The sequence below is a fragment of the Acanthopagrus latus genome, chromosome 8, assembly GCF_904848185.1.
Source record: "Acanthopagrus latus isolate v.2019 chromosome 8, fAcaLat1.1, whole genome shotgun sequence".
Classification (NCBI taxonomy): domain Eukaryota; kingdom Metazoa; phylum Chordata; class Actinopteri; order Spariformes; family Sparidae; genus Acanthopagrus; species Acanthopagrus latus.
In genome coordinates, this window is record NC_051046.1 from 5,866,857 (window position 1) to 5,893,576 (window position 26,720).

At 43.9% G+C, this 26,720-nt stretch overlaps 1 protein-coding gene across 5 annotated transcripts in view; it reads right to left on the minus strand.

Moving 5' to 3' along the window:
• Window positions 1–5,644: 5,644 nt before the first annotated feature.
• Window positions 5,645–26,720, minus strand: part of itpr2 (inositol 1,4,5-trisphosphate receptor, type 2) — a 68,962-nt gene continuing 47,886 nt past the window's right edge. For 3 of the 5 annotated variants that reach the window (XM_037106621.1, XM_037106623.1, XM_037106624.1), the window contains exons 46-57: window positions 24,662–24,784; window positions 24,359–24,551; window positions 23,996–24,121; window positions 22,258–22,433; window positions 22,001–22,165; window positions 21,740–21,923; window positions 19,617–19,709; window positions 18,042–18,163; window positions 17,748–17,913; window positions 17,498–17,658; window positions 9,849–10,010; window positions 5,645–6,965 (exon numbers count right to left, since the gene is read on the minus strand). In XM_037106621.1, the coding sequence (XP_036962516.1) occupies window positions 6,885–6,965; window positions 9,849–10,010; window positions 17,498–17,658; window positions 17,748–17,913; window positions 18,042–18,163; window positions 19,617–19,709; window positions 21,740–21,923; window positions 22,001–22,165; window positions 22,258–22,433; window positions 23,996–24,121; window positions 24,359–24,551; window positions 24,662–24,784 (1,752 nt within the window). In that variant the 3' untranslated portion in view covers window positions 5,645–6,884. Of the gene's footprint in view, window positions 6,966–9,848; window positions 10,011–17,497; window positions 17,659–17,747; window positions 17,914–18,041; window positions 18,164–19,616; window positions 19,710–21,739; window positions 21,924–22,000; window positions 22,166–22,257; window positions 22,434–22,465; window positions 23,904–23,995; window positions 24,122–24,358; window positions 24,552–24,661; window positions 24,785–26,720 lie in introns of those variants that run through there. The other 2 variants (XM_037106622.1, XM_037106625.1) reach the window with 2 other exon arrangements.

Below are 26,720 nucleotides of genomic sequence, written 5' to 3' on the forward strand. Positions count from 1 at the left end.
ACTAAATCAATCTTGCTGTGTTTACAACGTTTCAGCCGTTTTTTTTCACTCTGGAAAAGGGGTGAAACAACCACAAAATGTTGGGTTTGTAATTTCAAAAAAACGGTTTTGCACGCTGACGTTCAACTGTATGTTTTCTTACCCTCCTCTCAGATGCAGACAGTCTCCTACAAGTGTATACACACCGAGCGGGAAACACGAGGCAGTTTAGATGAAACATGAGGCCAGAAGGAGGATTAGTAATTATTTTGTCATGTCACATCTATTTTGTTTATCAACTGAGGATAAATAAAGAATATGACATTTTTTTCCACAGAGGCCTTAAATGTGTCTGAGAGACTGTCATGATGTTCGCGGTTACAAATACAAATCTTTGCCTCGTGCAGTTTCCTTGTTCCTTTATTTGTCACGGCACACACACAGTTAATAAGCAGAAAGACAATTCAAACCCACTACACTTGTGGTAAAATGCATTACTATTAATAAAGTGTGAAAAACTGAGCAGGAACGACGAGTGAGCATCTCTAATTTTGCATCCCGAAGGCCATTATACCATGTAGTATACCTCAAAACGAAGCCAGCACATCGTCACAATTTATAAGAAGATGCTCATCATGTCTGAGGAGGGAACTATGGAGGATTACACAGTTGTTAATATGGACTCCATCGATCTAAATCGGAATATCCACGTCAGCCTGATTCGATTCCACACACGCAAAAACAAAACCAAAAAAAACACAAAAACATTTTCTTTTTGGCACTGTCAGGATGAGTTAAATGTCTCAGCGCTGGTGGAAGAGTCTCGACCACCAGCCTGATTTATCTGCGGGGTCACGACTTGGAGAGTCACTGACCAGCGGTCGCCAATCTTCTTCCCTGGGTGGGCTAAAAACTGACATTTAATAGGGGGGCAAAGGGCCGAAAGTAAACACACATCTAGTTTCTTTAGTCGACTCTGCCGAGCGCCTGCTGTGCTCAAACCCTGATAAAACACAAATGAATAATTAGTGATCCCACTTATTTAAGGAACACTTAAAAAAAAAAAAAATTAGCATCAACATATTAAGATTATATTCATTGCTTTAGAGCAGCTGGCTACCTGGAGGCAGAGAATAACTCCAAGCTGAAACAGTTCTTGAAAACATATCTGGTGTCAGAAGAAGAGCCAGTCAACTGACAGTGTTTACCATCAACACTGATCAGACATCTGCATAAAACCTGCCGGTCTTTAAGACACAAACTAGACATATGAGCGATCTGTGAAATCAGCCAGCGATAAAGTCGTATTTCTCCGCGCCTGGTTTGTGATTTACTGGAGACACAACTTGTTTTTTATAGCCGTCATGGCGACTCGCTTGATACCTTTCATTGTGAAACATTATCGCTGTTGTTGTGCCGATGATGGAGCTCTGCTGGACAGCACACAACAGGATGTGAAAAGCAGAAGTGCGATGTTGCTGAAATGATTAATCAATTCTGTTTAATGATGCATTTCGCACACTGTAGGAGCTCACACTGTACATACTGCGCCTACATGTGATCGAGGGCAGAGGCCCGTTCGCGGTGTTTTTCCATGCGCCCGCTCAGTGTTGTGTTGTTGATGCGTCATGTGACTACAAAGGGCTCAGAGACAGGAAGTCACATGGCCGGCATCACGGGAGGGGGCATGTTTATTTATAAAAACAATGACGGTGAAGAGGGACCTTCCAGCCTCGACGTTTTCCGTGTGGTCAATTGATCTTTCTAGTCTAAAGTCTAAAAAAAAAAAAAAAACAGTGAATGATATTTTAATCTGACGCTGCTGTGAGTCTTCAGAGGAGGCTGCAGGAGACAGAAGATCAATACGTGTATTGACACAAGTCACAACAACTTCCACAGCAACTTGACAACAACAGGCTGAACACTCATCTACGGGCACTACGTGGAAGAGAAAAGTATAAAGAGGAAGCTGTGTGTATGCTCATAAAACGCCTCCAGTGATGTCACTCAGCGGCTAAGTTGCATTGTGGGTAATGTAGTCACCAGGTGTTAAAAGGAGGGAATGAATGTGTGGAATAAAAAGAGGTGATATCTCTGGTTGTGCTGTTTGGTTCTGATCAGTTGTTTTTAAACTTTCCATCAACAGTCCAACAATGTTTCAGGAGTCCAGTGCTACACAAGTGAGCTGCTTTTCACAACCTGCCACAGAGGTGTTTGGGACATAGCCTCCATAGTATTTATTGACCTTCTCCGGGTGTTTCCTCACTCTCACTACTGAACACACACAGGCCGAGCACGTGACTGCTCACTCTGCTTCACAAAGAGATGACTGTGATCCAAATGTGTCCAAGGTTGTGTTGATAAAGTAAATAATAAACTGCCCATGTGAGGATGAGATGAAGAGGACAATCAATTTTTTTTTTTTATTATTCTAAGCTGATTCTCCCCCCTACAGTGTCGTTTAAAAAGTCTTTTTGGAAAGTGGAGGTTTAATGTTTTCTCTCCAGGATCGAAACCAAATAAATCCGAGCTGATAAAATGTTCCGTTCAGAGACGTGGTGCAGACCGCAGCAGTGTGTGTTTGTTTGGTCTCACACTACAGCAGTGAGACTTTTGCCAGACAGTAATGACGGTCCTGGTATTATCCTCTCCCCTCCCATCCCTCTCCGAGTCCAATACATTCCAGTAATGCTGCACTTTACCCTTCTTGTCTACGCAGTGACAGCTGCTCACCATTATGGCACTGCGTGAGCTAATTTTAATGGCTGTCACAGGCAGCAGGAGAAAATGCAGGCCTGCCAGCGTAAACAGCGAACCGGGGCCAAGAAGGACGGGCTCCTCTGCGGAGGGTAAATGACAGGACGGGATAAAAGACCAGTCGAGGCCTTTTCTGTGATTCGTTGATCATCTCAAATGTGTTTCACAAACACAAACATACAGACAGTCAGCGGGCCACAGCTCTGAATTATTGTTTTTTTCAGAAGTACTGAGTGCTAAATTACCGACAATTTGAGTGGCTGTGCTGGTGACAGGCCGACATATTACCAGCGCTTCGTACCTTTACAGGTGTTTCATTTCTTTATGAATAAACACACTGCGAAGGGGAAAACATGGCCGTTTGAAGAGACGGCAGCACTCAGTGACACAAACTTAAGATGTTTATACTTTGTCACATCTTGTGGAGAAGAACTTGTGTCAGACGTGCACGTACAGCCCCGTCGGATGAACTCAAGGACCCCCTTCATCAACGCCAGCCAACGATTTCTAAAAACTGGATGTTATTCAACTACAGACAGCTGAAGTGTCAGTGTTCAAGCAGTTGGGTCAAGTTTGCATCCGTAACACGACTTCTCATACTGGCAGAAGATGCAAGAAGTAAATGGACTCAAGCACTGGACTTAAAAATAAGTTTGATTTAGCACAAACATTTTGTGCTCTTTCATACTTGTACATTTTGGAAGCCACCATTGTATTTTTTAAACCCTCTACTTGTATTTGACGCCTTACTTACTAGTTACTAGTTACTTTGCAGATTTATCATTAATACAAAATATAAATCAACTATGTAAGTATGTCAAGTAGTTTAAATGCTTATAAAAGTGTAGTCCACATTTACCAGCTGAAACTTTGACATTAAACATGGTCTTTTATTCACGTTTGGCAACTACATCATCAAAGTTACTTCCAATAAAAATGCCTCACACAGACGATTTCTACTGATTTCTTGTTGGAAATTTTCCTTTTTTTCTAACCAGAAACAAAAAGTCTCCTTCTAGGAAATGTGAGTCAGAGTTTTGCCCGGAGGAGCTGCCAGCGAGAATGTTTTCCCAAAGTCACGGCTGAATAATTAACTGATTTTGAGAGTCGTAGATGGGACATCAATTGCAATTGCTCACCTTCTCCTCGAGCGCAGGTTGTGTTTCAGGTTACGAGAAGGATTTTGTTATGTAGCAAAGAGTTCCGTCTCTGTGATGTATCATTTCCAGAATGTTGTCAGGACACCGAGAACAACAACCTCAGCCTGTCAGTGGCATAAAACAAGAGTTTTCAGTGGACGTACCTCTGTCGGTCGGCATTAACCCAAAGGAATTACCGTGCAGTCGCGTTGTGACTGGTGCTGATCTGCCGGACGGAAACATTTGGTGAGCATGAATCATTTACACACCAAAACATTTAAACACCGAAGGCTCGCTCTGCATAATGAGTCCTTTTTTTTTTTTGGTATTTTAAGTATATTTTGATGCTAATATTCAGTCTGTGGGGACGAGCAGGACTGGGGAGCTGGAGAGGTGCCAGTTCACATTCCTGGGCACTGCCCTCGAGCAAGGCACTGAACCCCTAACTATCCAGACGCCTAACTCCAGGGCAGCCCACACTCTCTGGCACCTCTCCAGGCATTAATGCATGTGTAGCGGTCCTGTTTGTGTGCCTGTGTGTGTAAAAACTAAACTAAGATTTATTATTTCATACTGTTGTATTAGAACTAGAGTTAAGGAACTTCAACCACTAACACTACTTGTGTTATTTCAGCCATGTATCTATTATTTCCCTGCGTTTCCCTCAAACCTGTGGTTCTGGAAATGCCGTTGAAGAAAACATTGTCTCTGATTTTCTGCATCTCATTTCTGTATTTTGACTATTTTAACTTGAAGTGAAATTTAGGCTTTTTTTGTGAATGTACATGAGTCAAACCTTCTTGTAAACACATAATTACAACAAAAGAGGCACCTTTAAGATTTACTGTAGTTTCGTTTTCAGGCAAGCGAATTTTCAATAGAGTGCACGGGGCACTTGTATGCTAGCATACAACATTTTTAAAGCACTAAGAAGGCTCGACACAACATGAAACTTTGCGTGTAGTATCACCAGGGTCTCTACATGTAGCTTAACTGAACCACACACACTCTACCCAGTCGATCCCCGAGTACGTCTCGGCTGGCAGGGCGACGGTTAGAGGAAGAAGCTACTGCGTGAGCTGTTCAAAAACCTTCTTTTTACTAAACTCTGTGCACACAAACAATGATCTCAATGCTCGTGTTCACGTATAGAGACCCTGGTGACACCACGAGCCAAGTTTCCTGTTGTGTGGAGCCTTCTTCGTGCTTTAAAATAGCGATTTTGATGCTAGCATAGAAGTGCCTCATGCACTCCCTTGAAAATGAGTTTGAGCCAAAAACGAAAACACGGTAAATCTCTTTTGTCGTTATTATGCTTTTACATGAAGATTTGACTCATATACATTCACAAAAAAAGTTGCAAGAGTTTCACTTTAAAAAGAGTATCAGGCTCGTGAAGACGACGGATGTAAGAACAAAAAGTTAGATTCCAGAGTCCGCTACAGTCTCTGTGCATATATAAGCTACCGGGCAGCTGCAACTAAATGTCAAGATCTTCCAAACAACAATATAGTGTCAGCGTGTATGGGGTATCTGTTAACTTTGCTTTTAATATTAGATGACTACTCCTGCTGCGTGAGCTGAAATATGACCCCGTCTTTTCATAGGTCCTGTGCTCCCTTCACGGACGAGTACAAGTGTGAGTAAACACTGCGTGTGTGGGAGGGTGGGTGCAGAGGGGGTCAGGGTGAGTGTGGGGGAGTGTTCGTTCATCCCCAACAGCAACGAGGACGGAGGCAAACTCTCCTAGAAAGCACAGAGCCGAGGAGTCTTTGTTATGAATTTTATTACAACAGACGACCACATAAAAAAAAAACCTAAACACACAATTCCTCCACAAACTTCGTTTTAACAGAAAGTGTCAAAGAACAGTCGCCGTCGAGCGCGTGCAACTCGTAATCTGCTGTTAGTTTGTGCAAGTTTTTTTAAAAGACGAAAGTTCAGGGTGAACAATCGGTTGCAGTCCGGGAGAGATGAGTGAGGAGGAGTTACATCAAAATATGAAACTCTAAGAAACAGTAGAACATGTAACGACACGTAGTAGAACAAAGAACTGTACGCTCACCATCTTTCGGTCAGTACTACTGATGTACTTTATGTACCAATATAAGATTTAGACTTAAAGAGAAATTTCAAGTAAGTTCTGCTCATAAATCATTATTTTTTTATTCACATTTCTGTTATTTATATGCTCAAAGAAATCTGTAAAAAGGCAACTGAAATGGTGCAGTGAATGCATTCTTAAACACAAAGCATGCAAAAACAAAACCCCCAGACTAAGCAATGTTGTTTTTTTTCAGTTACAGGCTTAAATTGTTACCCTTTTTTAAAAAAATAAAAGTGCACTTTCAGCAATCGCAATGTACTGTTCATAAAAGTTAATGAGGAAGGCAGCGCGATTCCCTTTCCAAAAAAAAGTAATACTCCAGTTATGAACCGCAAATTTCTCTCATAAATATCATCATTAATCTAAAAAGAGGGGAGAATACTTGACGCTCTTTCCCTGGAGGCCAACTTCTCTGCCGATCACTGACCTCTGTGCGTCCAGTCGGCCCGCTCTCTCTCCGACACGTCAGCGCTCAGACAGTCGAGGAAAACGAAGGCCGTCCGCAGACCCGACGGCACTTAACCATTAACCTCTACATTCCCCCTCGATCTCTGTCTGGCACGCTTACACTACACTGCTGGATGTGTGTCGCGCCTGGGAGATCATTCACAGAGACGAGTTCCCCTCCTCTGCTGCTCGTGGCCGAGCGAGCGCATAAGGCACGGTTTGTATCCCATCAGGCTGTGACTGTGTCTTAGAAAAAGGCGCCGCGTCAAAAATGAGGTGCAGGCGTCTCGCGTTCTTTTTGACATCAGTGATTGTAAGTGCACTCTGAATGCATGTATTGTTCTTAAGGCTTGAGTATGTGTCTGCGTTTTTGTTTTTTGTTTTTTTTACTGTGAGCCTGCAGTCGCGTGGCTCGTCACTGCGTCCCGTCGGAGCCTTGAGCCCCGCCTCCTCCTTCAGTGGGCCGCGATGTGATGGTTGGGCTGAGGAGGACCCAGGAACCCGAGCCTCTGCTTGTTCTTCCTCTGTTCTGTCATCTGTGATGGAGCAAAAAAAAAAAAAATACATCAACCTCGAGTGGCTTTTAGTTTAGCATGTAGCATTATTGTTCTAGTGGGCACTTCATTATGCGAAACACAATGTTCCCACTTCGTTTGTGCATAATTATCACATTCCAGAGAGGAGTGTTTATCTATCTGAACATGGAGAGCAGCTAAAACGGCGCTCTAAACCTCTTACTTCTAAGTAAATGTATTTGGAATCTTTGGTCCATTACTTCAAGAAATGGATCCGGATTAGTTGCGGACGTCTCACATTTTTGAACATTTACTTTGTGAGCAGCAGCCTGAAGTTTCCGCTTCGACATTTGAGACGTCAAACCGTTTTGTTTTTTTTCTTCAACCGCTGTTATGACTGGAAACTAGAAGAAATGCCCCTTGGAAACTTCATCAGAGGACACGGTCATGTGTTGAGCAGAACTGCATCCTGCATGCTGGATGTTTTATAAGCGTGGGCTGGAAGTTTCATGAATCACAAACGTCTGCTTTCTTACAACCGACGCATTAAAGCTGCGGCTGTTTGGCGCAGACGTCATGAATGAAGGCCACTCGTTCTATTAACCATAAGCCAGGTGTGTAAGTTAGAGGAAACGATGCACGCTCTGCAGAACCCACAAGCAACAGCACGCACACACACGCACACACAATCTCAGCTGTGACGGTGTAAAGTGCTGAGGTCAGCAGAGGTTGTAATGAGGGAGTGAGCTGCAGGAAGTCAGAAGCAGGCCTCTCCTCGTGACTGCAGATCTGTGGTTTGACCTGCATAAACACACTCACCTCTTGCGGCTCGCACTGAAATTTAGGTGCATCCAAACGTCGGAGTGACACCATTACCTAGATCGGAATGATAAATGTCCTGCAGCTGATCCAAACTACATTCAGAGGCAAGGCGTCTGCGTTGAAGGGCACCTCGACACACTTCCTGTGACTGAGGGGTTACATGAGGGATGTTACAGACTTAACTGTTTACCAAGGTCGATGTTGTTTTGTTTACTGGAGCGTTTCCTCCCAAAGTAGGAGCTGTTTTCTTTTTTTTTTTTCACACATCTGCAAGAAGAGGAACAAGGACAAGCCTGTGACTGGAATCACATGCAGGGGAGGCAGGTGATGAGAGTGATCAGTCACACTGCAGCAGCAGAGCTAGTCATCCAAACAGCCAGAGGCTCGCTCACTGGCGGCTCGCAGTCGCGTTGATCGCTGACGTGATAGTCACCTGTCGTGCTGCGTTCAGGAGCATCGAGGGTGTGACAGCCTCTATCACACTATGGCTAAAGGAGAGCCATGACACCGACCTCGTGCCCGTCGGGTGTTTCTTAGATGAAAGTAGACTCGAGGTCAAGAAGCACGAGGAGGTTTATGGTCCGTGTGCTGCAGCTGGCTGAACAGCACGAATATAAACAAGATGTGACTGTGGTTTAAATTAGGGCTGGGAAATATGTGGATATTATCACTTGAGTAAAAGTAAAGTAATTGTGTTAAAATATTACTATTCCTAAAGTGAAAGTCTCCCATACACATATCACCTGAGTAAAAGTCAAATAAAGTGAATAAATATCATACACATACATACACAATATGGGTAGATTGATTATCAGCCTCCACTGATTTGGCTCTGATGCAGCGCGTAATCAAAAGAGTACCTCGCAACTACACTTTACAGATGAATGTGGTGAGTAAAAACTTCGAGAACTGTCTCCAAAATTTAGCAAAGTGGAAGCATGAAGTTGCAAAAAATGCCTCAGTGCCTCGAAACTGTACAGTACTTGAGTACATGTACTCAGTTAAAGGGATATTCCGGCATAAGTTTAATCCATGGTCTAACAATAACCGTGACACCGAGTAAGATCCCCCCGAAGAGATCAAGTTTTCTGACCGCTAGCTTACGTAGTTTTAGCAACCTCAGAAATGATCGTGTGATAACAATACACAGCAGTCTATGCCTCCAGCAAGAAACCACCATCAAAAAGCCACAAATAATGTTTAGGACAGCACCAAACTTCAGCAACAGTACAAATAGGGTTCCAGCACATAGTTCGAGGCATCAAACCTCCGCTAGCTTAGCTGGATTTCTACTGAAAAGAGAACACAGCTCACCACTCTCCTGCAGCAGTGTGCTCGCTGTGGGGAAGCCTGATGAGTCGATTACAGAGTGCTGTTAGAAATGCTCAGTTCTGTTCTTTTCCCTGTCAGCTCTCTATAATAACTGTTATAAACTGGTAGGCAAGACACATATGAACTTTGATCGCATTTCAACGGAGTAACAATCATACATTTTCATGCTTGAGCTGCAGAACTCTACTGAACTCAGTAATCGACTCGTCAGGGCTTCCCCACAACGAGCTAGCTGCTGCAGGAGTGTGGTGAGCTGTGTTGTTTAAATTTACGCCGGAATATCCCTTTAACTCTGTCACTGCATGAGACTATATGTCATCCTCACTATTTTTATATAGTGATGTGTCACAGGTGTCGTCTTCTTCTGGTTTTAAAGGCTGCGTTACAGCTAAGTGATGTCACTTCCTGAACTTAACAAACTGTTCTTCTTGTTTCTGCCTTTACCCACTTAATCTTTATATTCACAATACAGATGATCATTTTGTGATCAGTGTTGTCTTAATATTGATATCGAGCTATTTGGTTGTAAATATGGTGATATATGATTTGCTCACGGACCACAATGAAGCCTAACAACATTATTCTAAGGCCACATCACACAGCCCTTATTTATACGATCAAAAAACAGACAGATTTTGCTTCAGATGCTTCATCATCCATTCAGCTCAGACGACCGCGGTGCTTTTCCCCACCGCAGCATGGGGGAAAAAAAGAAAAAAAAAAAAGGTTGAGGTTGAGGTTGAACTCTACCTGCTCCTTGAGCTCCGACAGCTGGCTGGACAGCTGAGACACCAGAGTGACGGTGCTGTCCAGCTTCTCCTGCAGAGAGCGCATCTCGTTCTGCTCGTTGTCTCCCTCGCTGCTCACCAGAGACATGGCTCTCATACGGGGGAACCACTCCAAGTTCTTCTCCTGGGAGGTGGAGGAGGAAAGAGAGAGAGAGAGAGAGAGTGATGAGAAGGGTGGAGGGAACACAAGGCCCAAATAGCGCTGATTCAGCAGGTCAGCGAGAGAGTGCGATGGCAGAGACAAGGGCGAGGAGGATCTGCATAGACACAGAGGGAGCGTCTCTGCAGGAGGAGAGTAAACAGAGGGGGTATTAGTGACTGGAGAGCGGCGTGGAGGTTTAATATTAATCATTCCATCGGCATGGAAGCTGCTCTCTCTGTATTTTTTTTTTTTTTTTTTTTAATGCGCTCGACAGTGTTAAAAATTTTAAGCAGCGCCACCGCCTCTAGGATACTGCAGATAGCAATTATACACTAAATGAACAGCAACTGGCATTTCAATTCTCACCCACTCCTGAAACACACTGTTGATGTGAGGATGAGTCACTGTCGTCTACCGAGAACTCAACGGGGAGTGTAGTATTATCATCCGTGTGTGTGTGTGTGTGTGTGTGTGTGTGTCCTCGTATAAAAACAAAGAGATTTTATTTTATTATCTGATCTTCCACCAACGGCACAGTGGACAGAGCAAACTATCTGCATCGTCTACAAAAAAAAAAAAAAAAAAGCGAGCAAAACAAACCTATAGCATTATGTAATGGACTTAAGTGCGTCTGTGTTTGTACATGTGTGGGTGTGAGTACTGTCGGCGTGCATCTGCATGGATATATGTACACAGCAGACGGCCGAGCGAGAGAGAGAGAGTGTGTGTGTGTGTGTGTGTGTGTGTTTTACAACACGCATGCTCTTGAAAGTGAGATGGCGCTCGCAGAGGCAGACTGCCATCAGCTGATCTTATGTAATATTCCTCTGCCAGTTCTTCTGATAAAAATGACTTAAAAAGGTGCTGAGAGTGGGATTTGACTGGCACCACATGAAGTCCAGTAGGAGGGAGTGAGGTATTCTCCCACCTACTCTTATATAAGAATAGACTACAGGGAGAGAGGAGCCGATCAGAGTGTGAGACGCCGAGGACAGAGAGGAGGACATGTGGAGAGCCTGAGGGTGGAGAGCGAGCGTGGGGTGTGTGTGTGTGTGTGTGTGTGTGTGTGTGTGGGCTATTTGTTGTTGCTTCCTTAATTAATGAGTTTCTCACACTTTTTTGCTGAGTGCGACATCACTGCCCAGGACCCAGGCATCATCCAAATCTCAAATTCACTTTGTCTGTGAAATTCACGCACATAAACTAAAGTTAAAGTCCAGAAATTCAGATAATTATCACATTGATGACCCGTGCCGACATCCTCCTACTTGTTTCCAAAATGCAAGTCAGTAAAAATCTGGAATATTTGGACTGGCTTTAAAATGTACAACACGTACGCCATATTCAATCATTTATGACATCCATAAGAGTAGAAAGGCACCGTAAACAGCTGTTTGAAGACTTAAAGGTAAAATATCAAACATTTCTGCATTAAGATGTCTTGGAAAAAGAAGATCCCGTACTTAAACTCTGCAGTGACACTTAAACATTTTGTTAAGTTGTGTACTTATGTTATCCCAAATGTTTCCAACAATGATTGGACCCAAAGAAATATGTAATTATCTTCACTGTAACGGGGATTTGATCGCCTGTTGCTAAAGAATTCTGGGAAAACATCCGGCGTCTGTACGTCAGAATGAGGAAGGAAGTTGGCAAACCTAACAGGACGAGACATGAATGAAACTTTCCTCACGTGACCTGGACGTTGTTTTACAGCAAAGACAACAACAAACAAACTAGAATTATGCCACGCTATTTCACAACATCATCAAAATACAAATTTATTTTCATTGTTTCGATTGAGAGACCCCCTAGCAGCGAAAATTACTTTACTAACACTTTACATTTTTTGTTTGTTGGTTGGCTGACACAAAAGCTACTGAACAGATTTCCAAAGAAACCTGGATGGATGGTTAAATACGAATAAAGTTTGTGCCCTACTTCCAAAATGCACCTTTATTAGCTGCAGCAGCACAGCTGGTAATGTTTTCACCTTACGAGTAATGACCTGAGCAGTCAGGACGTCAGCGTGTTGGTGTGATCTCACCTCAGGATGGTCTCTAGTTTTGCTCGTTTTCAACACTTTGACTACTCTTTTTACTCTTGACGACTTTTTTTTCCATCCCTGGGCAGTTGGACGGTTTTAGTATGACTGTTAGCTACACAGCATGAATCGAATCATTCTATAAGACTTTTTCTGTAAAACCTTGCTAATTTGGGCCTCGGGTGTCAACGGCCCGACAGAAATTTAAAAAAAGAATCGTTTCCTTTCACGCAGCTCCGAAAAACACAGTCGACGTTCTGTGAGCTCAAAGACAAAGCTTCAACATCACTGAATCCGATACTTATCTTATCAAGTCATCCGTAACTGATGGATTAAATAACCTCAGAGATTATATAAAGAGACCTTACGTTCTTCTGGCTGAATACATACAGTCACTCATGACGGATGAAGTATCGCCTCTACATTAATGAGGAAGCTCAACAATGAACGTACAGAATCTGAAATGTCCCGCTCATGTCTGGCACAGTGGTCCACTGTCTGGATGAGTCGAGGCTTTAGTGCTGCTTCACTGATCCATTTAAACACCTCAGTGAGCACGAACTTACAGATATTCATGTGCTCTCGCCCCGCTGCCGTCACCACGTACAGCACTTGTACATAATTTGATTTTCGCCATGCTGAGATATTTGCGGTTGCTATTTTTGTTGACTACTTCTGCTACGCCCTGAAAATGTCCCTACATGTGTAATATTCAGACGTCATTCTGTTTTGAGTTCTTGAAATGAGAGCAAGTCCAACCTTGTGATCCTCTACAATGACCGTATGACACATCGACACTGTTACACAACTACTTCATTCCTCTAGATCTGGTAAAAGAAACTTGTCGAAACGCTCTCAACTCAGTCAAATCTGTGAAATAAGGAATGAATGAACGGTACTCCAGGTATTTCTTAGATGACCAACCAAGGACGAATTAAAAGCTGAAAAATTCTCCACAATCAGAAATGTTTAGCGCTGAAGGCCCCGCCACAAAAGTTCTTTACCTTCTTTTTTTAGGGGGTAAAATAATCTAGACCCTGGTCTGGAAATGCAACCAGCTCCTCCCAAACGTTCTGACTCCCTGGGGGAAAGTTTCTGGGTCAGAAACGAGGCTCAACATGTGATGATTCACTCGCTTGAATCCATTCTCTTATTTTAAAACGCGGTTGGTCAGAAAAATCTAGAAACTTTAAAGAAACGACGCTGGGCTGTGATTAGTTCTTACAGACGGTTGTGATTCCGTTTGAAGACTTAAAGATAAAATATCAAACATTTCTGCATCAAGATGTTTTGGAAAAAGAAGATCCTGCACTTAATGTCTGAAGTGACACTTTTAAACTCGCCTGTATTTCAGTTAGTCAGATGTGTGAATACCTTCTTGGATTAATATCATGTTAAAATGTTCAAAAAACGACTCAGATATTTTCTTAAGTTGTGTACTTACATTATCCCAAATGTTTCCAACAATGTTTGAACCCAAAGAAATATGTAATTGGGGATTTGATCGCCTGTTGCTGAAGATTTCTGGGAAAACACCCGGCGTCTGTACGTCAGAACGAGGAAGGAAGTTGGCAAACCTAACAGGACGTGACACGAATGAAACTTACCTCACGTGACCTGGTGGTTGTTTGACAGCCAAGATAACAACTAACAAACTAAACATTATCCCACGGTATTTCACAACATCATCAAAATACGACTTTATTTTCATTGTTTCGATTGAGAGACCTCCAGTGGCAAAAAATTACTTTACTAATACTTGGGATGTTTTGTTTGTTGGTTTGCTGACACATTTCCAAAAAACCTGGATGGATGATGGTTCTCGGTCCAGAACAGACCTCATTAACTTTTGGCTGTAGATCCTCATACAGGGATCCCAGGAATTCTTAGATTCACATTTAGGTGGCTGGTTTTGTTGAGTGAATACAAAAGGAGACTGTCGGGCCTCGGCGGAGGTATGCACATCGTTTCCATATTCCATCCATACCTCAAGAAAAAAAAATCTTATAACCAAAAAAATCACATACACATCACTTCATTGCATTGAAAGTAATATATATTATTTATCTTTTATGCAGTCGGAAATTTGAGCTAAAAATACGTGCGATAATTTCTGGCTGTTGTTCTGCTTGTAAACAGCGATCGCAAAGAAACAGAACAGAAGCATGACAGGAGACGCAGCCACACAGAGCACAGAGAGTGAACCAGATGAGTCTGCAGATGGTATCACTTTCCACACCCAAACACACACACACACACACACACACACACACACACACACACACACACACGTTGATCAGCTGAGCAGTTTCTAGAACCTCGGTCCTCCTCCATGACAAAGAGCCAGTTCTGACCTCTCTCCTCACTTGACACGAAAAGTGCAGACTCGCCTTCTGCTCACACACTTCTGCTGCTGTGTGTGTTTTACAGACAACGTGTCACACGTGTGTTGTAAAGTAAATGAAGGGTTCATGACGTGACTTTGTGTGTGCATGAGTGTGTGTGTGTGTGTGTGTGTGTGGGTGAGAGAGAGAGAGAGAGAGTGAGAGAGAGGGAGGAAGGGACAGGAGAGCACGTGCCAGGCAGGGCTGAGCTATTAGCAGGCCACTTGAGATGGGTTATGTAACAGCGCTGTGGCTGCTGCAGTACCTGCAAGGCCTGTAGTCGCTGTCATAATTTTACACACAAACACCCGCACACTGATTCACACACGCACAACACGCCAGGAGAACAGTCGATGTAACACGATCCCTCTCTCCGCTTGGCACCGCATCAGTCTGTCCTGTCCAACCAGATGCAATCATTACGAGAGACAGTGTGTGTGTGTGTGTGTGTGCGTGTGTGTTGAGGTCATCAGGTTTCAGCTCTTTTCCAACGAGGCGAGGGGAGGGAAGAGTTTTTTTTTTTTCTTTTTTTTTTTTAAATAGTGCAGCAGCTTCATGTTTGAGGTCTCACCCCAAAAACTGTAGTGCAGCAACGGAGGAGAAAGAATAATTGACAAGCCGAGCCCTGCTGCCACCGCTGCGTCCCACCTCCACCTCCTACCTGGCCCGTCAAACACACACACACACACACACACACACACACACACACACACACACACACACACACACACACACTTATCCCTACCCTAAACATCAACTCCAAACCTACTCTTAGCTGCGGTGTGGAACAGAAAGTCGGAGCAGGCTCCAGCAGAGATCTACAACACTCTACATCACTCCTCTACTTTCTCATTCAGCTGTTTTTCCATTGCAGGTCCTGTCATTGAACATAAACGCTCCCATTCACATCCACTCACTGTGTGGGAGCAAGTTTAGGTCCTGCTTAAAGGGGGAATCCAGCAATCTAGTATTACACTTGCACACAAGATGCATCTGATAGGCCTCCTCCTCTCGTTCTTGTCAGTGTGCAGGATTTATTTTATGTGATGGGACGTCAGTGAAGTTAGCTGAGTAACAGGAGACAGGTCAAGAAAGCCGAAGTTATTTCTGTTGCATGTGCGGCTGTTTGAAATGTAACCGTGATCTCAAATAAAATAACAAGTCTGAAAGATCAGGACTGAAGCCATCGAGATCTCCTGACTTTTAGTCATTAGTTGAACAACATTTACTGCAGCGCGCGTTTCATAAAGATAATCAATGTTTTCATTACTGAATACACAGAACAAATGAACTGTTTCTTTACTTTACCTTTCTGTTTGTATCTGCAGGACCCTTCATAGTCGCCACCTTTCCAGCTTTATCGAGTGTTCAGGGGAATATTTCTGAATTTCTTTTATTACTTTATCACCATTGTAAATATTACCTTTATGAGTTTGAATTCCTTTTCAGAAACTACATGCTTGTTTTTCTTCCAAACTCATCATTTTTAAATGAACTTTGTAAAGAGTTGCATCTTGATTTTGATGAAGGCCACAAGTCAATACACTTCAGTTCTATTACTACAAGTTTGGTTGGAGTTTTGACTCTTTATTTCCCTTCTTTATGAACTTTGCACGCAGCTGGAAGTCGTGTCAGAACTGCTCGCTCTACCATCCGATAACAGAACCGGCTTCTCTAACTTTAATCATGAAAACAGATTTGCTCAGCGTCTCGTTATGGGCTGCAGGGTGACAGATGAACACAAAGTTTTCTGCTGAAGTTATGTCACATGAGCGTTTTCTATATTTAAATTTTTTCTCCGTGCTCGGTTATAAAACGGTGACACATGCGTCCGTGCACCAATCAGAATTTGCCGACACTTGATTACAGCTGTGGGGCTGTTTGCTTCTGTGACCGCCGTCAATCAAATCTGATCGGATGACACCCACACAGTCTTGATGGAGCTGACTGTTCCCTTAATAAACAATGACTCACTTAAACTGTTCCTGATTTAGACGGGAAAAATTCACTGTTATTGAGATCGGCAATCGGCTTTTCCAACCAGGCGAGTCGTTACAGAACATCTAGTGTGTTGCTGCATGAGGCGACAAAATGGAAACCAAGTCTCTTAACGCTTCGTGCGTGTGGAGGTGTCGATATAAATTCCTGACTCATCACTACCTCATCACACAGCGACACTTTGGCCCGGCATCACAGAGCCGACCTGCTGGAGGACCTGCTGATGCATATTAATTTGGTGTCTGTCACCAGTTTGTTATGCAAATCGTTCATTATAATGCAACCATTTTTATGCCCATCATGGCCAAGTGTTAATCACGAAATGTGCCATTGTGCTCCGAGGCTTCATTTGAATCCATTAACCTGACGGCGAACACCTTTAGTCGCCCTTACATCCTTCAACTTCTTGTCTGTGTGTCAGCGCAGCAAGTTGGTGCATTGATGATAATAGAGCCGGACTGCGTTTAATTACTATTTAACCACACTGTGTCCCAGCAGGTTTAGCAGCTCGGCATAGTGAAGACAACCTGAGCACAGAGACCCATCTCTCTCCAGCAGCGAGGGGTGAGGAGGAGGAGGAGGAGGAGGAGGAGGAGGAGGGAGGTAAATTGGGATGCTTGGCACAGGCCTCCGGGCTCAGTCTCATTTTTTTCGATCGCTCGTCTGCTGTAGAGGCTCACGCTCGTCTAGCACACTGTGCAGGTCTGCAAAGTGAGGAAGGCTGCACAACTTTGAGACTCCAACACCGAGACATCTGTATGCTGATTGGTACCGCTCGCCAGCAAAATACGAATTAGGGGAGCAGAATGCATAGATTTGTTTTTTTTCCTCATGTAGCTGGAATAATAAATAAAATCTCTGAGGTTGGCTGTGTTTATGTACTTGGTGCCATCTTCAAAAATAGCGCAGTGCAGTTTAAAATTCTTCCCTGCTCTTCTTCAAATCATTACTTTGTCGTCGACCTTGCGAACAACAAATAAGCATCAGACCGTGTTACGAAAAGGTACTGCGCGACTATTAATGAGGAGGAGGAAGCAACTGACCGCAATCATCTGGGCCACGTAGCTCTCGGGGCCCGTGTACTCTGTCGGATCCTTCACCCTCACCAGAACCAGGAAGTAAAGGTAGTGCCACATGCTGTGCTCCGATTTGATGTGCTCCTCAAAGGACACCGTCTTGTTATCGAACTTGTCTCTCTCCAACCCTGCAAGACATCAGATTTATTTGACATTTCTTCGTCTGAATGAACCGTTGTGGTAATTTTTACTGTCTTTTGCACGTGGGCACACACACCGCAGATGAAACAGGTCGTCTTCAGGATCTCCTCCTTCCTCTGCTTCTCGCTCCTCAGGTCGGCGAATGTGTCGATGATGACACCGAAGATGAGGTTCAGAACGATGATGATGACGACGAAGAAGAACAGAAGGTCGTAAACCACTCGGGCTGCAAACAGCGGCTCCTGGATGGTTCGTTTACAGGTGAAACGTGGAAGAAATTAATGAATTTAATTGAAGCAGCACATTCATACATATTTCATCGCAAACAGAATACGAAGCAAATTAATTTTGCTCGTGCTCGTTATCGAACCTCTTTGGACGGTCTCCTGAGAATGTCTCCCACACCTCCTCCGTTACGTAGCCCCTGGTTCAGCACTGTGATTATACACATGAGCAGAGTGTCGCACACCCGCTCTATCCCGTCATCTTCTTCTGTAACACAGAGGAAGACACGTGAGAATAGGCGGAAGAGGACAGAGAGTGACGAAGTTATAGAATAAAACATTATTTAACCCTCTGAAAACTGCAGCATGCCAGACTACATCATATATCACAGAAGGGAACAGTGGAAACAGATGCAGTGACTGTTTCTGTCAAATTTTATTCTACACGTCTCGTTTAAAATGTCACCAAAATTACAACATTTGCACTGACTGCATGCTGCATTAAATTAATCAAATTACATTAAACAACATTTTTCCAATATTGGTCTCACTTTCAGGCATGTTGGAAATGTTCGAAAACTCGTGTTTTCCTCTTTTTTTTTTAAATGATTTATTGCACGATAACTGTGCTGAACTGCACAAAGCACACTTTCCACTTGTCCCTACTTCTTTACAGTGCTGCTCCCATGGAGGTGCAGGACTTACTGTATATGGAGGGAAAAAAAATAAACTGCATAAATATTACATTGAATTTGAAAAAATGTGACCGGAGCAAAAAGAAAAAGAAAAAGAAAATGCCCAGAAACCACCACGGGTTCAGAGGGTTTGAAAAGAAATTCATAAAAACAAGAGAAAATGTGCAGCATCTCCACGTTTGTGTTACAGCAAATGTACAACTGGTAAAAAAAAAAACAAAACAAAAATGCAACACTTCTGATGTTGCATCTCCTTTTTGTTCCCCTCATGTGATTATTTAAGGATCGATTAGATTTCAATAATGCTCACAACTTAGTTTTTCATTTGTCAGACCATTAATGCTCGTATCAACCCTGAGCTAAGAGTGTGTCACAGGTTTCAAGAACATTCAAGTTCATGTTACTGATAACAAAACACGTCTGCAGTCAATAATGTCCTGAATAACTATCAAGTGATGCCTTCAACTCCCTCGCTTCCCTTAATCATGTCGAAATGAGAAAGAAATGAAGAGAATTACAGCTCTGCAAACTATATATAAAAAGGAAATAAATCTATTATTCATGTCACGAATGAAAACTGTGTGCATACTGTAAATAGGAGGTGGCATGCACAGCTGCTGCGGACAGTGAGGAGGTGAAGGATGTGGACGAGATCACGTGCGTGGCCCCGCGGTGCAGGTGATCCGCGGAGACGCAGGAGAACAAACAGGAGCGTGAGTCACCCCCTCCGCCTCATCAAGTTTCTTTGTGTGCACGCCTCTCTGAGAGAGTAAGGGCGTGTGTGTGTGTGTGTGTGTGTGTGTGTGTGTGTGTGTGTTAGAAACAGTGTATGATTGTGTGTGCATAACCTTTCAGGAACTGACTACTGCGGGGAAAGGTCACATAACGCGCCACACATCCCTCGGTCAAGCCACAAAATCTAACAACTTGTCAACTCAACGGTGACTTTCAGTAAAGAGCGGGATGAAAGAAAAAAAAAATACATGAAACATATTTTATCTAATTTAATTTAATCATAACACTTACCGGGAACAGATTTAGAGAGTGAAACAGGGCAGCTCGCTTTCATACACGAGTCAGGAAGTTCTTTGTTACTCAACAAATCACTTTTTCCTTTTTCTGCAGGAAAAAAAAAAAAAAAAACAGAGAACAAAGAAAATGGGAAATTGATTAATGATAAAAGCACTGAGGATTTACAAATGAAAGACGATGGTTAAATGGTATTCTCGCTATGAAAACACCTTCCCGCTAATTCTCATCAGCGCTGGTGGAATCAGCTACAGTCAGACATTATGTAAACCCGGGCAGCAGCAGCTGCTGGGTGGGTGGTGAAGTGTTGCTGAAAAAACCTGAACTAATCATTTGCACATCGGCGAAGCCCTGAGCAGCAGAGGAGCTGTACTTGACTGTGATCAGATGGGGCAGACAGGCAGAGGGAGACCTGTACACCTGGGTCAGAGTGTCGCTAAAAGGGCCTTCATCCGTCACAGGGTGGAGGACGGAGGGTCGGGCCGAGACGAGAGGAAGAAGAGGAAGAGTGGAGGGGACGGGCGGGGGCGCCGGGGTCGCAGCCCCGAGGCAGCGGCAGCGTGGACAGGGCGCTCCTCAGCGTTGTGCCTCAGCTCAACCCCGCAGAGAACGGAGAGACAGGCGCGAGCCCAGCTGGTTACATAACCCTCCACCGCTCTGCTGCGTCTGCCGCGCTCTATTCAGCAAAACACAGGATGGCGCGGCCACCAGGTTATGCAACAGGTGCACATGTGCTAGCAGGTTGTCTTCCTGACCATGGGAGCACTGTGGCGGTGCTCATTAGCACTCCCACGCACCGCACAGTGTTTTCAAAATATGAGTCTGGGTACGTATATACAGGATACTGTACGTACTCTGCAGCTCTTTGTGTAGAGGTTGTTTACACGTGGACAGAGCCAGAGTTTTTATTGGGAAATTCTCATTCAAAAGACATTAAGATTCTGTATTTGATCAACTCATCCTGGAAAACCAAGTTGTGGAACAGATTCATTCTGAAACAAGGAATCCTTTCGATGACTGTCCTCACAGCTCAGAGGTTCTTGTCTATAATCTATACAAGTCTGTAAGTAGAGAAACAAGCCGCGGTTATCTTTCATTTGGAAACTCATTAACTTTTAGGACGTACAATCTCCAGGTTATTGGCACGTTTAAAGCAGAAACAGAACATGCAGACAACACACAGGCGTCTGTGAGAGGTCAGGCTCAGGACACGTTTTAAACCGAACCTTCAGTTTATTTTTTTCTGATTCTGGACACAAGTGAAAAAAGTCAACCTCATCTTAGTGTCACAACCATAGAACAGACTGGGGAGCAGCTTCATGTTAATCCATCCTCGAGCTGTAATTTGATGATTTATCCGACCCAGATTAGTCGCCATACGACCCGATGTTACAGGAGTAACTATAGAAACTGTAGAAACAGCCAATCTTCTTACTGATTGTCTCGTTTGAGAGGCATCAGTATTAACTGAGACTGTTTCATAACCAGTTAAAAAGGTCCTTGCAGTACAACCAGTACAAACTCTTTCTTGTTGAGCATTTTGAGGCAGGTGTTTGGATGGAAATGTCCGAAAATTGAAGATTTTAAAGAGTTATTTTGCTTCTAACAATTTCATAAGAAAGCGCTGCACGATCCTTTCAGCCGAACCAAACAGAGCGTGAAACGTGACGGATGTGAACATTTGCGACTCAAACCAACAAAGTATTTACGTCACTGAATCTCACTTTGGTGCCGGACTGCCGGATTTTCTGCTCGCAGTGTCTCATCTGACTTATTTAGTGGGACCTATCGTTTGGTCACGCAATTATCTGCCCTGACAATCATTTGGAAAACGAAGTCAGTCATTAACTTTGTCTCTTAAGTGTGTTCCTTCATTTTCTAGCTGCATTTTCTTCATCAGAAGTCACACGATGTAGACATGTTGGGTTTTAGAGTGTTTCTGTCAAAATAGCTGTGACCACGGCTCGGCACCAGGGAAAGATTTGGTGACGTTGTGATCCGTCCTTCTTTTTTACTGTGTGTTCCTTGATTCAACCAGCATCTTAGAGCGCCAGGACAGATCATGAACAACAGACGTTTATGTTGCCAGGATGGGAGTGAAGCTACACTGAAGTTCTGACCTGGTGCAGGAAGACGGTCCACCTCCATGCGGAAGTCGTCCTTGAGGAAGAGGAAGCCGATGATGGAGAAGAAGTAGACGAGGAAGATGGCCAGCACAGCCGTCAGAATGATAGAGCGGCCGTTCCTCGTCACGCTCTTTATCACGTTGAGCAGCGTCTCCTCTCGGATCACCAGGTCGAACAACTGTGGAGAGGAAGATCGACATCGGTGAGTCATCAGCCGTGGCGCAACGGAGGTGAAATGTGCGAGAGATTTCTTACCAAGAAGCTGTAGAAGAACTCGTGCACAAACAGGCCGAGGACGCAGATGATGGCGTAGCCCAGGTGGTAAATAAAGAGCATGTCCATTACGACCGCTTTGTAGCCTCGAGTAAACGTCCCCTGGTTGCCCACGAAACTCACGAGGAAGATTAACTTGTTGAAGAGCTGAAGGGGAAGAAAATTAAAGAAGAAGAAGAAGTTTTGACGTCTGTGGAGGCACGAAGAGACAACACTGGGTCTAAACTTCCATCGCTTACATTGATGGTGCCCAGCAACAACAGAGCCGGACCGAGGCCCATGGTGTAGATGGCGCGAAGAATGAGCGAGACCAGGAAGAAGAGGATGCCCCAAGGCTTCGGTAGGACAGGAAGCAGCGCGGTGAACAACCCCAACGCCACCCACAGGGAGATATTCCAGAACGGGGACAAGGTGCCTGGACGGGAGAGAGTAAAGCATCAATCAAGGTGCCACAACATCAGAGTTGTAAAACGTTGTGGCATTTCCCTAATGAATTATTCACCTGAGCTAAGAGCTTAACTTAGCACAACACAGTCGGAGGCAACACTTTAAAATGTCAAACACTGGACCGTCAACTTCTTCAGGTCGCACTGAAGTGAAGCCCTCGATTCTTGAGGAAAAACTGCACCGATTATTTATTGATGAAAGAGGCTTTCAGGAAATACTTAAAAGACCTATCAGCATCGTAAAAGAAGCACACGCTGTGTAGGTTTCGCTTCTCTGTGAGGATCAAAAGCGTTTGATTGCAGTATGACAGAACAACAAAACATCCCATCTGCAGAAGATCTTTAAAAACCCTCATATGTGACTGATTCAGCTGTCAATACTCTCAAAAAGCAATCTCGCGACATCGCAGGTAAACACAAAGAGATGAAGTGGGACAGTTGTAGAGAGTTGTACGAACACAGACAGGTATTTTTCACTGAATCTGGGTGATCAGCAATCCCAACGTACCAATAAAGAAGATTAAAAATTCACTTCAACAGGTGCAACTAGAGCGCGATGAGGCACATTTGGAACAAGCAAACACTGTCCTGAAGTGTAATGAGGCGAAGAAGTGACAAAAACACCTGTGTGGGAGCACGATGGTCGTGTATGACGGCGGGCGGCTGCGTTCAAAGTGTGATAAAGTGCAAGTACAGGGCAGGTCGTGACGTGTCGAAGCTCAGGGTGTTAAAAATACGGCTCAAAACCTCAACCTTCTTCTGGTTGAACAATCATGTTTACACTTTTAAAAGTTTAACACAGTTGAACACAATTAAAGAGAAAGAGCGTTGGTTAATTATAACGAGGTGGTTTTATATTTTCATCTGTGACTTCTTTAAGTTTATTCGAACATTTAGGATGATGCCTTTATCTTAGAGACCCCTTTCAAGCCGACCCCAGCTCTAACCTGCCAACATGAGGCTGTGAAAATAAGGGAGATTATCGGGGGTATGGAGAAACGCCTCCGCCCCGTATGACCCTACACCACAGATTCACAGAATGCAAACAAGAATGTTAAACTAAAACGGCTTTTCAAATGCAAAAAAAGTGTGAGACTGCCAGAGAGACCTTCAGAAAGAAGAAGAAGAAGAAGAAGAGGAAGGATGAAATGATGAAAGACTACGGTCTGCTGAGACACGGCAAGAGGACGAGAAAGTGAGTCAGGAGAAATAAAGTCAAGTCGTGCAAGTTGAGTGAAATTAAGAAGCGAATTTCCTCTTTTTTAGGACCTGTTCCGTCGTTTTTAGAGGCAAACTGAGTGGAGCGCGGGGACGAGACGCACATCAGGCGTGGTCATTTCTACACGGCTAACCCCAACCTTCCTCAGGTTAATGTCAAGAATGTCGTTGTTGTTGTTTGCTATAACTGGATGAACAAATCCTCACGTCCTGTCACCAACCTTGAAATAAAAAAAACAAAAACAAAAAAACAACCCAAAACTGATCATTTGTTGCAGCACAAAAGAAAAAAAGAATAATCTAAAATTCTTACCCTCATCTCCGTCGTCACCAAAGGGGTAAAACACGGCCACGGCGATGTTGACCAGGCAGGCCAGGTAGAAGGAGATGCTCCCCCACAGAGAGATGTGGCGTGAGAACCAGAACAGAGCCTTATTTTCTGCACAAACACAACAGGAAATGTACAAAAGTACAAAACCACACAAAACCTCGGCACACAAACACGCAAGTGTCACTGCAGGCCGCTCAATTTATTCTGGAATAACAATAACCAGACACTCTGGGTGATAATCATGATTTCCCATCCCGCTGCCTGCGTCTGCTACCACCATCATTATTTTTATTTATTTATTTATTTATTCTAAGCGAGAGCTGGATTCAGAATTTAAAGACTCACTGCGGATCTTCTTCTGCCACCGCATCTCATTGTAGAGGTTGTCAAACTGCTGGAAGAAGTCGTTAACCTTGCTGCCCTGGTCGTCTCGCTCGGTGGTGGTGAACACGCGCACCTTGGACTCCTCGGTGAGATACTCACAGATGTTGGGCACCGGAAACACAATCTGCTCCATGGTGCGGTCGTGACGCACAATCTGGTAAACAAGAGATCGAGTAAATCCTCACGGCGGATTTATTGATAATGTGTGTAAGTAAAAACGCACAGACTGCGAGGGGAAACGGATGGAGTAATGATGAGGCGTACCTCTATCTGAGCCGTGTGGTTGGCATAGTAATGCAGCGCGTCGTCCTTCTCGTGGTCGGGGTCCACGCCTGACCCCGACCCGGGCCTCAAGCTCTGCTGCAGGATCTTATTGTGTCGCGCCAGCTAGGATCCAGAAACACAACTCGTTTTAATTAACTCACACGTCACTCAAAGAGGGAACTGAGATTGGACTTCAAGGAAAAAAGATCAGCAATCCAAAAGACTTTTAATATTAATAATACAGGTGATATGATTCAACTGAAGAGGACGTTTTCGTCTGATCTGGCTTTTGATTCGCACATTGAAAGACAACACGTTCATCCTCCGTCACACTGCGTTAAACACGGACACATTAGACAACTTCATGAAGCTAAAAACAAGAAAATGCACCCTGACATGACAATGAGAAGAGAGACAAAAGAGGGACACATTTAGCGATCAGGAGACGTCGATAGCTTAAAATCTGACTTGATAGCAAACGGTTACTCATTTACAGATCCGGCAAGACGAGGCAAGTTTATTTCCAGAGCACCGTTCAGACACAAGGCAGTCCAAAGTGCTTTACAGAGACATAAAAATTCATTAAAATAAGATGTTAAAAACGATAGCAAATGAAAAAGACCTTGAGTGTTCAGGAACGAAACCAGATGAGCTGACAGGTCTGTACTTCGGCCCGAGACAATTTGCTGCTTTCTAGGTCAGTAGTAAAATTTAAAGTCTAGTCTTTTACACACAGGAAACCAGGGCAGTGATTTAAGCGCTGGTGTAATGTGCTCGACCTTCTTCTTCTTCTTCTTGACCTTCATCGCAGCGAGGACTAGATTCAGCTGTGGAAGAACATTTGTATTCATCTGGTGAAATCTAAGTCCAATTTCAACTCGCTTTTGGCTCCATTTTGGTCTCTACCAACTCCTGAAACTGACCAAACAGCTCGGCAAAGCATTGGTCTTTAGCTACAACATTTATTCTTTTTGTTTTCCTTTCCTTCTTTCAATTTATACTGACACTTAGCGTATGATTATCTAGTTACGTTGAGAATTCAGGCCGCATATTTATTTCTCTTTTGTGCAACTGATCATCGTCTGTCTTATTTTGTCTATATGTGCCACGCTGGTGTAGGAGGAAATTAAAACAGTAAAAACAGAGATGGCTCTTCCTGTTTTCCGATTCCCTTATTTCTACTGAATATGAGTAACACATACAGAAGTTTTTGCTGATCTCTTTCTATGAATCCCGTGGCTGCCAGTAAAAACATACGTGCGGAGGTTTACTTCTGTATTTTTATGACATACTGTCGATCGCTCCTGCTGGTTTACTCACTCGTGATCTATTCTTTTTTTTATCCGTCACTGAACATCAGCTGTCATGGGGAGAGGAGCGCGGACCAGATAATATCTTTTAATCAGATTGATGATGAGCTTGTGTCTAAGTTAGAGTGTCATCGGTGGACGTGTGTGTGTGTGTGTGTGTTCAACTGTGAAAGACAGTGACACAACACACACACATACATACACACACACACACACACACACACACACAGAGTCAAAAAAACCTCCTCGTCATGATGAAACTTGTCTGTTGGTCAGACAAAAATACCCCGTTTGACACTTTGACACTCTAAAGAGGCAGAAGTGAAAACCCGCTAGACTCGGTCTGACCTCTCTAACTGACATCAACTGTAGAGAAATGCAGACACACACACACACGCTCAATACGACTGCACACCCAACACACACCCATTTTTCTAGCTGTTGTATCGCAGGCGACTGATCGTGTTTCAGTTTCTTGAAGACGTTTCACCTCTCATCCGAGAGGCTTCTTCAGTTCTGACTAACTGGAGGGGAGTCGCAGACCCTGCGTGGGAGTGTCCTTACAGAGTCGTTAAGGCCACTTGTGGGTCGTTGATCAAACAGGCCTTCGTGTGGGTTTGCTGAGGGTAGGTGAGCCCAGGTGTGAACGGTTGTCGAGCTGTCTGGGGAGAGAACGCAGCGCTGCGTTGTAGGTGGGTGACAAATAATGTCGTAGGCCGCCTCCTCGGTTCAAAGACGGTCGCTCCAGT